Source organism: Amphiura filiformis, chromosome 15 (assembly GCF_039555335.1).
Source record: "Amphiura filiformis chromosome 15, Afil_fr2py, whole genome shotgun sequence".
Lineage (NCBI taxonomy): Eukaryota > Metazoa > Echinodermata > Ophiuroidea > Amphilepidida > Amphiuridae > Amphiura > Amphiura filiformis.
The window spans coordinates 42187800-42199804 of record NC_092642.1 but is presented as its reverse complement, the minus strand read 5'-3'; the positions used below and the strand labels follow the sequence as shown (position 1 = coordinate 42199804).

The 12005-nt window shown below is 35.6% G+C and overlaps 1 protein-coding gene across 1 annotated transcript in view; it reads right to left on the bottom strand.

The window, feature by feature from the left end:
- Positions 1–12005, bottom strand: part of LOC140171661 (uncharacterized) — a 21823-nt gene extending 9818 nt beyond the window's left edge. Inside the window, exons 1-6 of the mRNA XM_072194957.1 lie at positions 11920–12005; positions 11244–11343; positions 4335–4480; positions 2233–2417; positions 1762–1859; positions 74–164 (exon numbers count right to left, since the gene is read on the bottom strand). Of these exons, the coding sequence (XP_072051058.1) occupies positions 74–164; positions 1762–1859; positions 2233–2417; positions 4335–4364 (404 nt within the window). The 5' untranslated portion in view covers positions 4365–4480; positions 11244–11343; positions 11920–12005. The remainder of the gene's footprint in view (positions 1–73; positions 165–1761; positions 1860–2232; positions 2418–4334; positions 4481–11243; positions 11344–11919) is intronic.

The window sequence follows — 12005 nt, the reverse complement described above, 5'->3', positions numbered from 1 at the left end:
TTGTTTAATTCGAATTAATCAATTCGATGTTATAGACTGTCAAAAATGTTCATAACTTGATCTAAGCTTATACCCTTCAAGTTGTTTGAAAAACTTTGCACTTTTCTTCTTTCCACTTGTCGGTTGGTTGTCATGTCCCTCGTCATTCGGAAGATCTGCAATGGCTGTTTATAAAAATTAAACAAAACGTATATTTAACATTATGAAATTTCCAGGAATGAAAACAAGCACTGACATAATTTCCTAAAACTGCTTCAACATTTCCTGAAAACGTGTATTTCCCTATATTTTGTACAAAGAAGATCCAAGCAAAATTTCTGAAATCAGGAAATATCCTGAAGATTTACATCCCTGAATGTCTGAATGTGAAACATAATATGTTTTACCAACTTTAACAACTTTTAACAATCTCATTTCACATAATAGCTATAGAAAAATTATCAAATTCGTGTACATCGTGGAACATACTCTTTGTGTGGCTGTGCGTAGTAAGCAGTTGTACACAGATAGCCTCGCTAAGATGGACGCGTAGAGTAGCGTTGTATGCGCGTGTAGTTAGCATGATTAGTCGCGGAGTAACAAGCGTAGTTGAATGTTCCACGATGTACACAAATTTAATATTTTTTCTATAGGAATAAATACCAGACTCATCTCAAGTGGAGGCACTTCAAATCATCCCCAACTGACATGGTTATGGAATGTTCTCTGTTTTAATAAGCCATGTGACTTGGGGATGACCTCCACTTGAAATGAGTCTGGTATTTATTCCCAGTTATTATGTGAAATGAAACACGTGTAGCAGCCGACAAGTGCATCCTTTTGATATGGATGTACACATTTATGTTGTTTATTTCCTGTTACTAAATCAATCTGCATTTCATGTAGGAATTTAATTCAGGCAATGAAGTCCACAGTGTAGTGGAGATAATGTAGTGGGGCCATCTGGTGGACAGTTCCCGTGGACACTGAACTTTGGAAGTGACGGTATGTGCCTGTCAATAGGCCCCTCTTTTGAAGTCGACTAGACCCGATGACCCCCTTTTTTAAAAGTCAATGACCCCCTTTTTTCTAGAATAGCATCATCAAAATGCCACAAAATAATGCCGAAACTTTCAAATTCTCTTATTTCAAGAAATTTGTATTGGAAATTTGGAAAATTTGAAACAAGAAAATAAAATTTTGCTCCATTTTTTCAAAAATTTTCTACCAGATGACCCCTTTTTTGAAATCTTATACCCAATGACCCCCTTTTTTCAAAGTATATACCCAATGACCCCCTTTTTAATTTTGTTTGTACCCAATGACCCCCCTTTTTTAAATAACGTTTTGTACCCGATAGGCCCCTACTTCGCGACTCCGGTAGGCACATACCTGTAACTTTAAAAGTTGAGTGCCTCCCGGGGGACAGTTACTGTGGTATTGAAAATGGTGTGGAAACCTTGCAAATTCCAGAAGTGTAGCCAGCAGGGGGACCCCCCCCCCCTGCCCACACACCTAAAATGGTGACGGAGAAGCGGAAAATGGGGACGAAAAGAAGGGGAGAAAAGAGAGAGAAAAGGGGAACAGCATAAACATAGGGATGATACTAACATTTGCCCCCTAACTAACAATGCTGGCTACACACCTGGCAAATTCAGTGTATTTCTATGAGATGTTGAATTAGGGGTCTGTGCCACTCCCTTTCTTAGAGAGATAGGAATTGTTCATCAGGCCTTGATGACCAAATAGTCATCTATACTGTCAACCCATCAACTTCCTTACTTTTAGGATTGCCTCCGGCAGTGGCAAGTTCATCTTCACTGACAACATGCTGAAGTTCCTTCTGAAAGGTCTTATTTTCTTCAATTTCCTTGATTTGACTGAAAGAGATATTACATAACATACATGATGCACATTTCCACATCATTTCACTAAGCTTTTTCTAACAGTTTTAAAAAAATGTGATTTAAATATGCAAATTACCTTTATTTTAGCTAAAATTGATGAAAAAATACTACTGATTGTACATCCATTGATAATTTTATATATTTTAACTACTTCTTTACTCTAAACCAAGAAATAACGGTATATTAAAAGATGCTCTATTTGAAATAGAGCATTGCATTGTGCCTGCGCAGGCAACATGCTGCCTGACTCGGCAGTATTTCCTGATCAGGCAGTCAGACCGGACTGACTGGTAACTAAGTAGTGGTTGATATTTCATAATCAACTTTGTAATTAATTTTTACATACTTTTTAATCAAAGGGAAATCCTTGAGAACTTCATCAAAGTCGGCATGTTGGAGCATCAGAACATCCACGTGGGAGACAGCTTGCACGGTAGTACTGCGCTCGCCTCCAAACATGAAAGAAAATTCACCAAAGAAATCGCCAGGTCCGATAGTTGCTGTAGCCTTTGTCGAATCTTTAGAAAGCACCTTTGATGTTAAAATAAAAATATATGGACACAAGATTTTAATTAATTGTTATTGTTAATTAGTTATTACTTTACTTTCAAGTATTTAGAAGGGCATTTCATGATCCACAGCCTCATCCCCCAACTTTTCTCAAAAATGTTGAGATTTCATACAACTGGAAACCTCTAGTATCTATGTACAAATAATTTCTTGCAGATTAATTTATTAAGAAAAAATATCATCAAATTTGAATTACGTTCTGGTGTACCAGAATGAAATTACAACAGTGGCTAATGGAGCAGTGTAATACACATAATCATGCATTAACTCGCATAAGCAAAAATCGGAATCAACCAAAATTTTTGGAATAGGCTTTTTCGTGGATATCTACTGAAAAATTTCACAAAATACTCCTTTAAAGGGGCATGGTCTGATTTTATCATATTCTGTTTTCTAACTTGAAGCCCTGGGGTTGAGGCCTACCATTAAAACGATATGTTTCCAAATTTTGAGTTACATTGCTCCGGCGGTTTTGAAAAAACAACGTGCATAGCAATGACTCATAGGATACTAAACACTTTCAGATGTGGGGTCTATTGCCATTTTGTCTAATACCATTTCGTCTAATTCCCGTTTAGTCTATATTTAATTGGTCTATTACCAGAAAGGCTAATTGCCACTTAGTCTAATAATCATATAGTCTAATATCTATTTAGTCTAACATTGTTTGATCTAATAACCGGTATGTCTACTAACCATATAGTCTAATAACCATTTGGTCTAATATTTCTTCAATAACCATTTGGTCTAATAACCGTTTGGTCTAATAACCGTTAGGTCTAATACTCGTATGGTCTAATAACCATTTAGTCTAATACAATTTCGTCTATTTATTAATAAACTAAATGCTTGGAAGACTAAAATGGTTTGTAGACCAAATGGGTATTAGACCAAATGGTTATTAGACCTTTTGGTTATAGACCAAATGGGTATTAGACTAAATGGTTGTTAGACTAAATGGTTTTAGACTTAATGGTTATTAGACTAAATGGTTATCGAACCAAATGGTTATCGGACCAAATGGTTATAGGACCAAATGATTATTGGACGTAGTGGAGATAGACCTAATGGGTTTAGACGAAATGGATGTAGACGAAATGGATATTAGACCAAATGGTATTAGACCAAATAGCAAATCCCCAGATGTGGTTACCACAATTCACCACATTTTTATTCACATCATCTAAACAAAACATATCTCTGGGATTAAATTTGACGGGGGGTAATTTAACAAATCAAGGCAAGTGTACATTTTGGTGAAGCAATCATAGCTTAAGGTGGTATTGGAGGCATTTTCTAGAAATTAGGAAAGGCTTATTAATATGTAATTTTTGCCAATATTTTACTAAAAATCATGCATAAATGTTCAGGGTACTTTTATTTTGCATACTTTTGCCCTGAAACTTGGTCAAAGTGTAATATGTTCTATTGTATTATATAGTGAAGCCACCCTCTAATTTGCATATTTGCATAATCAATGAGCTAATTTGCATAAATGCTAATTATGCAAATTAGGGGGCAGCTTCATTATATAATACATTAGAACATATTAGAAACACTTTGACCAAGTTTCAAGGCAAAAGTATGCAAAATAAAAGTACCCTGAACATTTATGCATGGATTTTAGCAAAATATTATAAAAATTATATGTTAATGAGCTTCTCCAGTCATTTTAGCTCATTAACTTAATTGGTTATTGATAAAAACAATAAGATACAAAGAAAATATAAATTGATATATTTTGAAAACCGTATGTCCAATTTGCTTCAAACTAAAGGCATATTGATAAGTGTGCTTTGCTCTACTCAATTAATCTGTTTAAAACATGCTTAGAACACTTCCATAATGCCTAAAATACCACCTGCATCAGTAACACACCTCACAACGACCTTTCTGGATCAGATACATCTCACGGGTTTTATCCCCCTGGGTGATGATTTTGTCTCCGGTGAATAGATGTAGTGATGGGTCTTCACAGCAAGCTGTCGAAGGAAAGCTTCATCACAGTCCTTAAACAGGGGTACCTAATGAACATAAGAACGGCTTAACTGAATGTGCATAGTTATTGCATCAATAGCTAACAATATGTACATGTGCATACGCCGTAGAAGTGACATCATAATCGGATTAACTACCATAGCAATGAATACAATTTTTGAATATACCGCGCTGCACTGCAGCAGGTTGCACTCATATGGTTGAATCCAACCAAAAGTGTCCACGGGCCAAAAATAAAAGTCCAAAATAAAAATGCCTCCACAATTTTTTCCTTTTGCCCATTGATTGATGGCATGTTGGCCTTATAGGAACCAAAAGTGCCATCACTAATCTTGAAAAATAAATCCAGGACGTGTGATAGTAAATGTGACATCAAAACCCAATGTTACCTACTGAATACCACAAGGATGCTTTCACTATCGCAATACTAATCAACCTAAAACAAATGGAATATTCCCATTAACACTTTTTTCGTAATGTAGACCACGGGTGTCAGGAAAATGCTAACTCAACCAGAAAATATTTGTTTTTATTTTTATAACGCGATCAATATGATCTTAGTCAATTTATGCTAGTTTATTTTTGAAAATGAAGTTTAGGTCAGTTTCTGTATTTTATTTATCAAATGAGTATGAATCAATTTACATATTGTATAAGAAAGAGTAGGATGTCTGTTTTCAGGAATATTAGGAATTATACGCATATACCTAACGCTTTACAAAATGATAGGTGAAGAAAGCCGGGTATTCGTAGGTAACATGAGCGATTTAACAATATCTATATTAAGTTTAGAGGTTCAAATTTTGATATTATGATAATGAATGAATAAAATAGTAGTTTTTAGATCTCTTTTAGATGGTACGTTCAAATGAATAAGTGCTTTTACCTTAGATCAAATTTTTTTAATGCTTTTAGCAAGATTTTGAACACTTCATTTTGATATACAAGTAGTCAAACAGCAAATTTACATAATAAACAATTGTTGAATGAATCCGTATATGGGTAATAATATTGTCCGGGGGTACCGCTTAATGTTTTTGACAATTGATTTCCATTGGTAGGGACACTTAACTTCATTACACATGTCATGTATTATGCTGTATTCGTAAGTAACATTTCAGTATTTGTGGGTAAGAATTAGACTTTTGGTGGATATCGCAATCAAATCTTCATTTTATAAAGCACTTTGAATGTATTATTTTCTTTATGTGCGTTTATTGATACTTGAGACCCTATCATGTATATTTAATGTCGGTTCACAGTGGTTGAAAGAGGGTTAAAGTAAGAAACAAAGGCACTAAAGTGACATTAATTTGCTTAATTGCACACAAATCGCTTAAAACCGTTATTGCAGACTTGTGAAGTCCATCTTGGAGTCAGTTACGTCTTGTGGCCTTTCGTTTGAGAGCAACTATAATTAGCTTTATACTAGGGTCCACCACTGTGTTGTCTAGATCATGAGACAATGAGAAAAGTAGTTTTTGTCCATGGTATTCGTAGGTAAACTTAGCAAAAACGCGTCAAAAGTTACCTTCGAATAAACCAATTTGGACACAAATTACTCAGAAACCAGAAGGTTGGTAAACGTTTAAAATGAAACACACATGACAGCTGACAAATCCAAGTATTTATCCCTTCTAATCTTTTTTCGAATCTGATTTTTCTTTCAAATGAGCAGACCGTCGTCTATTTCAGTACATATTTTTCAACAATTAAGCCGCATTCAGTTTTGCATGGTGGGCATGTATGTGAATTCGCAACTTTCATTGACATATGATTTGATAGCAAACATACGGGCCTTCGTTATGTACCAATATGGGCATTGGCATGAATGGCAGTGTTTCACAATACTGTCTTGATGTCAAATTGTATTCGTAGGTAACATTCGGTTACCGAAATTTACCTACGAATACTTGCTTTTATTGTCACATCTCAGAAAAATATAAAAGCAGGCTATTGAAACTTGGTAGAAATAAAGTGTGTATTACCCTGCACCTATTGCTTAACTATTGTTTACTATTCTCTCAGTTTGTGGAAATGACACAGCTTTTAACATGTATTCGGAGGTAATGCATATTTTTTACCAAACCTACCTTTGTGCCATTTAGAATTTCTGGCAGCTAAACACAATAATAAAGATGTCCGAATGCAATGCATTTCAGTATTGGACATATCAAAGCTTGTATCAATTATGCATTTATTAGTGATTTCCATTTTTAAAGATATATCTAGTGCTATGAAAAATTGTATTCGTAGGTAATGTAAAAAATACCACTCAAAAAATTATCACAAAAATTCATAATTATGTACAAATATGTGAAAAATTGAACAGGCAATCTTTGAATACACACCTTTCAGGAAATCAATTTAGATTCAATCCAATGACTTCTTTTCATAACTGATTTAGATGTTTTTAAAAATACTTTAAGAAATATTTTGAAAAAATGGGTAAAAATAGCGTGTTTTGGGGTCTCTGTGTCTAAGTTTTTCACAGAAGGGGGTCTTATTATATATTGTGTGAAGCGTATGATCAAGGCGAATAAACACAATACAAAAACGAATGCCAATTGATTAATACTTTTAAGTTATGGCCCTGAACATGCCGTGTACACTTTTCGTTGGATTCGACCATATAATAGATAATAATCATACAATAGATTGAATACAATACCGCTCTTTTCAAAGAGACTAATCTTACAGGTGCAAAGTGATTAGCATTTCTTTGACATCTATGGTTCAATACATCGGTACCGCATGAATTATAGTGCGGGGCAATATAGCCAAAATTGTATTCATCTATTGCTATGGTAGTTAATCCGATTAACTATGTCACTTCTACGGCGTATAAACTCATGCACAGTGGGTTCTTTAATCATGTTAATGTTGCATATTGTTTGTTGTGTGAACCCCTTCCATAAGCATAGTTTTATGATCATGTGCCCGCAGCCCTTTATAAGATTAAGAACTTGTGCCAGCTGCCATAATACAAGGCTGCCAGGGCAAATGTGCTTTTAAGTTTCATCTTATCAATTCATCTTTATGCAGGCGTAGCATCAGGGGTGTACTTTTTTGGCCACTAGCCAGTTGGGTAGGTAACTCATAAAAGTAACCAGCCCGACAGAAATGTTGCCAACCTGACATTTGCCTGAATCAGAGTACTATTAAGAAGGCACACTTTACACAAAAAATATAACTTACTGTGGCAGATCCCAGAGCTAGCTCAGGTGGCTCAACTCATGGTTATGATATTGCCAGTTTATTATCCTCAATTTCTTACCCTCTAGGCAGGCGGGTACCTTTGAAAATTTACCTGCCTGACAGCAAAGTCCCGGCCCTGGTGTTCGGGCAGGGATTTTAATTACATCCCTGCTTAGCATTAACCCTAAAGGCCTATGGGCTTTTTGGCGACGGGAAGGGAAAGAAGCCCGGAAAGAAGGAAGGAATAAAGAGAGAAAACAAAGAAAGAAGTTGTTTGCTCTGGGTGGGATTCAAACCCGAAACCCCTCGCATGCCAAGCACTGGGTCAGCGACACTTTGCCACAGGTCTTGGGCTTCGCTGGCCAGCAAAAGCGTGCCTATATATATCACTTAGGGCTATTGCGTCATCACACCACGTGGCATGCCACGCACGAACAGCGCATATCAAGTAGTATTTTGTAGTACACGGTACGGTTAGGGGTAAGGAAGCATATATTGAGTTTCGATAGTGGTATAACCTAACCCTAACGGCCTAAGGGCTTTTTGGCAATGGGAAGGGAAAGAAAGAAGGAATAAAGAGAGAAAACAAAAAAAAAGTTGTTTGCTCTGGGTGGGATTCGAACCCGAGACCCCTTGCACAGGTCTTGGGCTTCGCTGGCCAGCGAAACCGTGCCTATATATCACTTAGGGAGATTGCGTCATCCCTGCAAACACAAAAACGTTTTTAAAACGTTTTAAATAAGTTATATTTTGAGTTTTGGTTTAAGTAAAAACGTTTTAATAACATTAAAATGTCGGGTTATATAAAGGTCATGAAATCGTTTTAAAACGTTTTGTATGAAAACACACTACAACAATAGTTTTAAAATGTTTTCGAAATGTCATTGTAAACTATTTTTGCAAACATTTTTGGCCAAATATTTTGTCAACACTCAATTAACATTATGTTAAAATATTTGCACCCAGCAAACACAGAAATGTTCTTAAAATGTTTTTTACAAAACGTTTTAATAACATTTAAATGTCGGGTTATATAAAGGTCGTGAAAACATTTTAAAAACGTTATTGTAAATATTTTGGGCAAACATTTTTGCAAAATATTTTTCAACCCCAAAATAACATTCTGTTTAGAATGATTTGTACCAAGTTTTCAAAATGTTTTTGGAATGTTATTAAAACGTTTTTATACCCTTTATATAACCCGACATTTTAATGTTTTCTGCAAAACATTTGTGTTTGTTGTGCAGTAAATTACAAACAAATGTTATTTAATGTTATGAAAACGTTTTATACCATTAATGTACCCTTTATTTAACCCGACATTTAAACGTTTTCTGACAACCTTTTATAACCTTTTGCGAATAATGTCGAAAACGTTTTGTGTTTGCTGGGATCACACCACGTGGCATGCAAGCACGAACAGCATATATCAAGTAGTATTTTGTAGTACACTGTACGGTTAGGGTTAAGAAAAGTCCTTGAAAGGGTTCCAGGCCCCAAATGCAGCTTTATTTTGATAGGATAAAGTGGGAGGGTTACATCTCTTTGAAATGATTCACAAGTCATGAAGTGTCACACAGAGTGGTTCAAAATAACATAACATTAATAGCTCAATGATTTAAGGATTCATTCATGTTTCACTGTTCTTCATCACCATTTAACAATGATGTGTCTGTGCCGACTGCATTGTTTACATTGCGAAGGCAAAGTAAACCATGCAGATGTTTCGGAAAGAGTTGTTATAACTTGGTTCACTCATATGAATTTGTTGACCCTCTATTTTAAATAGCGGTTGCCTTTGTTTGCTTTGGCTAAATCCTGTTCAAGTGGTGTGTTACAAAGCATTGTATTTTGTCACATATAACCAACAATTAACAAGAGAGGACCTCGTTGACTTGGGGAATTTGAAATGACCGCCAATTATAAATGTTTGATTTTATTACCAGCAATGTGGAAAAAGATACACATGTAGAACCGAAAAAAGGTACTAATTTGTTGCAGGAGCAAAGTTCAACAAACCATAACCCCACTTCTGGATATCGTTTGAAGTCAAATGATATACCATTTTAAAGCTTATAATATATATTTTCTAAACATGAAATAAAACTAAATTGACCGGGGGAGGAATTTACGGCTCATTCGTATAGTGTACGGTATTTCAATCCAAATTTTGTACTTTGAAGTTTATGAAACTCAACCAAGCTTACTTTTTTCTCAAGAATATTTTGTACCATATTCTAAATTCATATAAAGAAATTCAAAACAGAAAAAAGTAAAACTTAATGAGATATGCGAGCCGACGTACGGGCGAAATACACACGAAACACACGCTAAAGCAATGCGGTTGCTGAATAAATCTATATACTTGCGATTGGAGTAGAAATTCTAAAAGTCATGTTTTGGGGTGGTTTAGTTAAAGAAAATGAAACTGGTACATTCGGCAACAGATAAAGTTTTTAATGATGTATCGGCAAAAATGCTAGGACAATGGGCTGAAAAACGGCAGGCTAAAAAGTGAAAAAAAGGGCATTTTTGACTGGTTTCGGAAATGGGAAGTTGTTGCCTTTTAGCAGTGAAACTTGAGTGGACATCACAAATTCATATGTCAAGTTTGATAGTGACGTTAATGCTGTTTTGCTATTGCAAGCATGCCGACAAACCACCCCTGTACGAATACGTGTACACTCAGGGCGTTTAACTTTATGCATGCGATTTGATACTGTGGCAAGCGAAATACACACATACGTCACTACCGAATTTGAGGTGAACCAAATTATAAATGGTACTGAACAACTGTGAAACATAATTTAATCCATTTCAACAACGACAAATAAAATGATCGTTAATCATTGATTGTTAATTAACAGCGTTTGCAAATATAATATTAAATAAATTAACATAGGCCTGTAAATAATGAGCTGTGCTAAAATCGGCAAAAAAACACCAGTACAATTTTCAAACCAGCAATGTTTAGCAGCTTTCTTCATTCAACCACTGAATTTAAATATTTTAAGCGTGGGTTCATCACCTTTCAACAACGGCACGCTCTGTTATAAAGAAATAGGAAGAGTGGTTGAAATTTTAAGTACCATTATTAGTAGTTTGAAATAACTGTCACTATAAATGGCAAAAAATTTTTACCGCAACAAAATTAAATGGCTCAAAAACTGTCACAAAAAGTGGTTCAAAATAACATGAAATTAAAGTGAGGAAGTGACAAGTGCGGAACATACCGGTAATTATAACAGTTTGATGAGTTTCTAGAACAGGGTTCAAGAAAATCCCCAGATGGAAAATTAACTGGCAACACCAAGACCTATGCTGGAGATACATCTAGCATCGGTTGCCAGTAGGAATCACTCATCATCAAGTGTTGACAAAGGCAACAGTGTTGCTGAAACATACACTCTATCGATCTTGACGAATTTGTTCAACCAAATTATAATAGTAATTTGAAATAACTGTCACTATAAATGGCAAAAAAAAATTACCGCAACAAAATTAAATGGCTCAAAAACTGTCACAAAAAGTGGTTCAAAATAACATGAAATTAAAGTGAGCAAGTGACAAGTGAGGAACATATAACATTACCTGCTCAAACAATTCCTTGGTCTCAAAGTAGGCGACATCTTCTTGCAATGTCATAGGCATGTCATACGTCAGCCGTTGTCCTCCAGGGGTGTGAACTCCCCTGAAAAAATAAGTTAAACCATTAATATATTGTCATTTGGTCATCAAAAAATTAGTCTGGATTAGGACTGTGCTAATGTGCTATGGTAAATCTACCATATTCCATTCTCACACGAGGGGGTATCCAAAAGTTTTTGACATCACCCAGAAGTAAAAGAGCTATACCGATGAAATTTTGTCAGTGTAATCACTGGTCCTTATGTACATTATGGTCCAAAAATGGTCTCATAAGTATGTTTACTTTCTTCACAGGTGGCGCTAGAAGGGAAGTTTTTCATGATAAGATCCTCCACTTTCTTGAGTTTTTTCACTGTGGCCGCATCATCCGTAAGTGATGGACGTCCACTTCTCGGCTCATCTGTGAGGGACATGTGGCCAGTTTGGAAATTCCTTTTTCAAAAAGAAATAGTGCCATATGATGGGCAATCATCACCGTAGATAGCTTTCATTTCATCATAGATTTTCTGAGCATTGTAGGCCTAACCCTTCAAATGCAGGAACTTAATCATGCTGCGTGCCTCAATTTTCACCATCTTGCAGGTTATGCGCCTACTGCCCATCTATGTATTCTACTTACTCGTTCTCCTTGAAGGAGATGTTCTTCTCATTAATCACATGGGCCTGGATCTCAGCACTCAAATTGTGCTCTTTCATGAAAATTTT